This window comes from Scatophagus argus, chromosome 24, assembly GCF_020382885.2.
Source record: "Scatophagus argus isolate fScaArg1 chromosome 24, fScaArg1.pri, whole genome shotgun sequence".
NCBI lineage: Eukaryota > Metazoa > Chordata > Actinopteri > Scatophagidae > Scatophagus > Scatophagus argus.
In genome coordinates, this window is record NC_058516.1 from 6,817,766 (window position 1) to 6,819,679 (window position 1,914).

The 1,914-nt window shown below is 43.1% G+C and overlaps 1 protein-coding gene across 1 annotated transcript; it reads right to left on the bottom strand.

Moving 5' to 3' along the window:
- Positions 1-317: 317 nt before the first annotated feature.
- On the bottom strand, positions 318-1,019 carry LOC124055562 (helix-loop-helix protein 2-like). The gene has a single exon (XM_046382467.1). It carries the CDS (start codon positions 983-985, stop codon positions 614-616), a length of 372 nt encoding a protein of 123 aa, XP_046238423.1. The 5' UTR covers positions 986-1,019; the 3' UTR covers positions 318-613.
- Between the last annotated feature and the right edge of the window lie 895 nt (positions 1,020-1,914).

The window sequence follows — 1,914 nt, forward strand, 5'->3', positions numbered from 1 at the left end:
AACTTTACACCATAATAACCAACACTGGACTCAGGCTGGAAGGGCTCAACTCAGTCCGCTATAGCCTACAGGTATGGCAAAGTCCCAGCTTCCGGGGACGAGATGGGGTCATTTGGGCCCTACATGGTTGAATTGGTAGATTTTTTTAAAAACGATTTCAAGTTTGTTAGTATGTGTTTTAATTGAAGTCCCGGAATTCAAAGCAAGTCGGGAGCTCATGTCACAGCTGTTGGACCGATGTGTCTGTTTGCAGCGATACTGGTAAGTTACATCAGCGAGTTAGGAGGCTCCTCACTAAATACAGATTCATAACAAACAAACAGAATTCTTCTAACCTTAATTATTTTAAATAATCTGAATTCAGATGTCTGGATTTTGCAAGTTGTAGTGGGTGCACTTCCAGAATTTCAGGACTTTTTTAATTTGTTTCACCCAAAAATCGACAAATTTACAGGTAGGTAATGTTTGCACAAAATATCAGTCATTGGGAGCTAAAAACAGCGGATATCTGCTTTAAAAGTCCCCGTCATCAGTAGACCCTAACTGCCAACCTTGCCATACCCGCTGACGCCCAGCAGAGTCCAACCATCTCTGTCTCATGGGGGGCTCACTTTTAGACATCCAACACGTGGTTGAGATAGGAGATATAGCAAATAGCCAGTCTGAGGATCTCAATCTTGGAGAGTTTCTTGTCCGGGGGCAGGGTGGGGAGTAATTTCCTCAGCTCCGCGAAGGCCACGTTGAAAGCCTCCACCCGGATCCTTTCTCTGGTGGCGTGGGCCGAGCGGTACTTGGCCGTGGCCCTCCGCCTCCTCCTCTTCTCCTCCCTGCTCAGGGGCTGGTCACCTTTGCATTTGGCCCTTTCCTCGCCCTCCGCCGGCTCGTCCGAAGCGCAGCCAGCCGACTTGAGGCCGTTGAGCATCGTCTCCGGGTCGGACTGAGTCCAGGAGAGGTCCGCCTCAGCCTGATCCGGGCTCAGCATCATTTTTATTCTCCGGTTATGGCACTCACTTCTCCTCGAGAACCTTTATTGTGGATAAGACCGGCTATTAAAACATTTATTTAAGCTTTTCTCTCCCTTTAATCCTATAATGAAATGTAATGTACACCTGTGTGGCATGGATTTATTTTATAAAAGATTCATAAATTTTAGACAACTAGCTTGAACTGACCATCAGTGCATCTCCTAACACGTCTGATCGAAACTCTCAAAGAATATGAAAATAATGAAAAAAAAGTCAATTAACTGTAAATGTTTTCAATGTTTTCTGCCACCCCGAGGCCCCAGTATGAGAAATCTCATAGCGGGTGCTTGTTTGGGTGCCAGGGTCCCCCCATAAATACAAATGCAGTCTACGTTCGTTGCATAATAACATTAAACGCCATAAATAATGAATAGCTCGAAAAAACTCGTTTAATGCTTAATTTATTAGCCTGAAGCCCAAGGCCTTAAAAAGAGCTGAACAATTAGGAAAAAAAACCCATCGGATTTTGTGTCCCGTTTGATTTTTCTTTCAAATTTTTTATTTTTAAAATTTGTTAGTCCTTTAAAAAGACGATGTAAGTTGTGATCATCTATGCAGGAGAAACCCCTTTTTTGTGAATTAACATAATCAGAATTGGCCATCTGTCACAGTGTGATGAACACATCTGCTTGGCTGAAGCCACAGTGACTTGACAGCATGGAGGCATAAGACGGCAAAAATAATGTTGACATCTGCTGGACATCAGTGAGGCTGTTGTATTTTTAGTAAAAATGTATTTATCTGAGGCAAATGCAATAACAAATAAAGGAGGCACAAATAGCTAATTTAGCTCAAAAACTGTTTTTGCCACATTTGAGACTCACCTTGATAAAGAGTTTGGAGGCAAAAAAAATGCAGGAAACGAACTTAAAAGCGCTCTTGAGCGGAG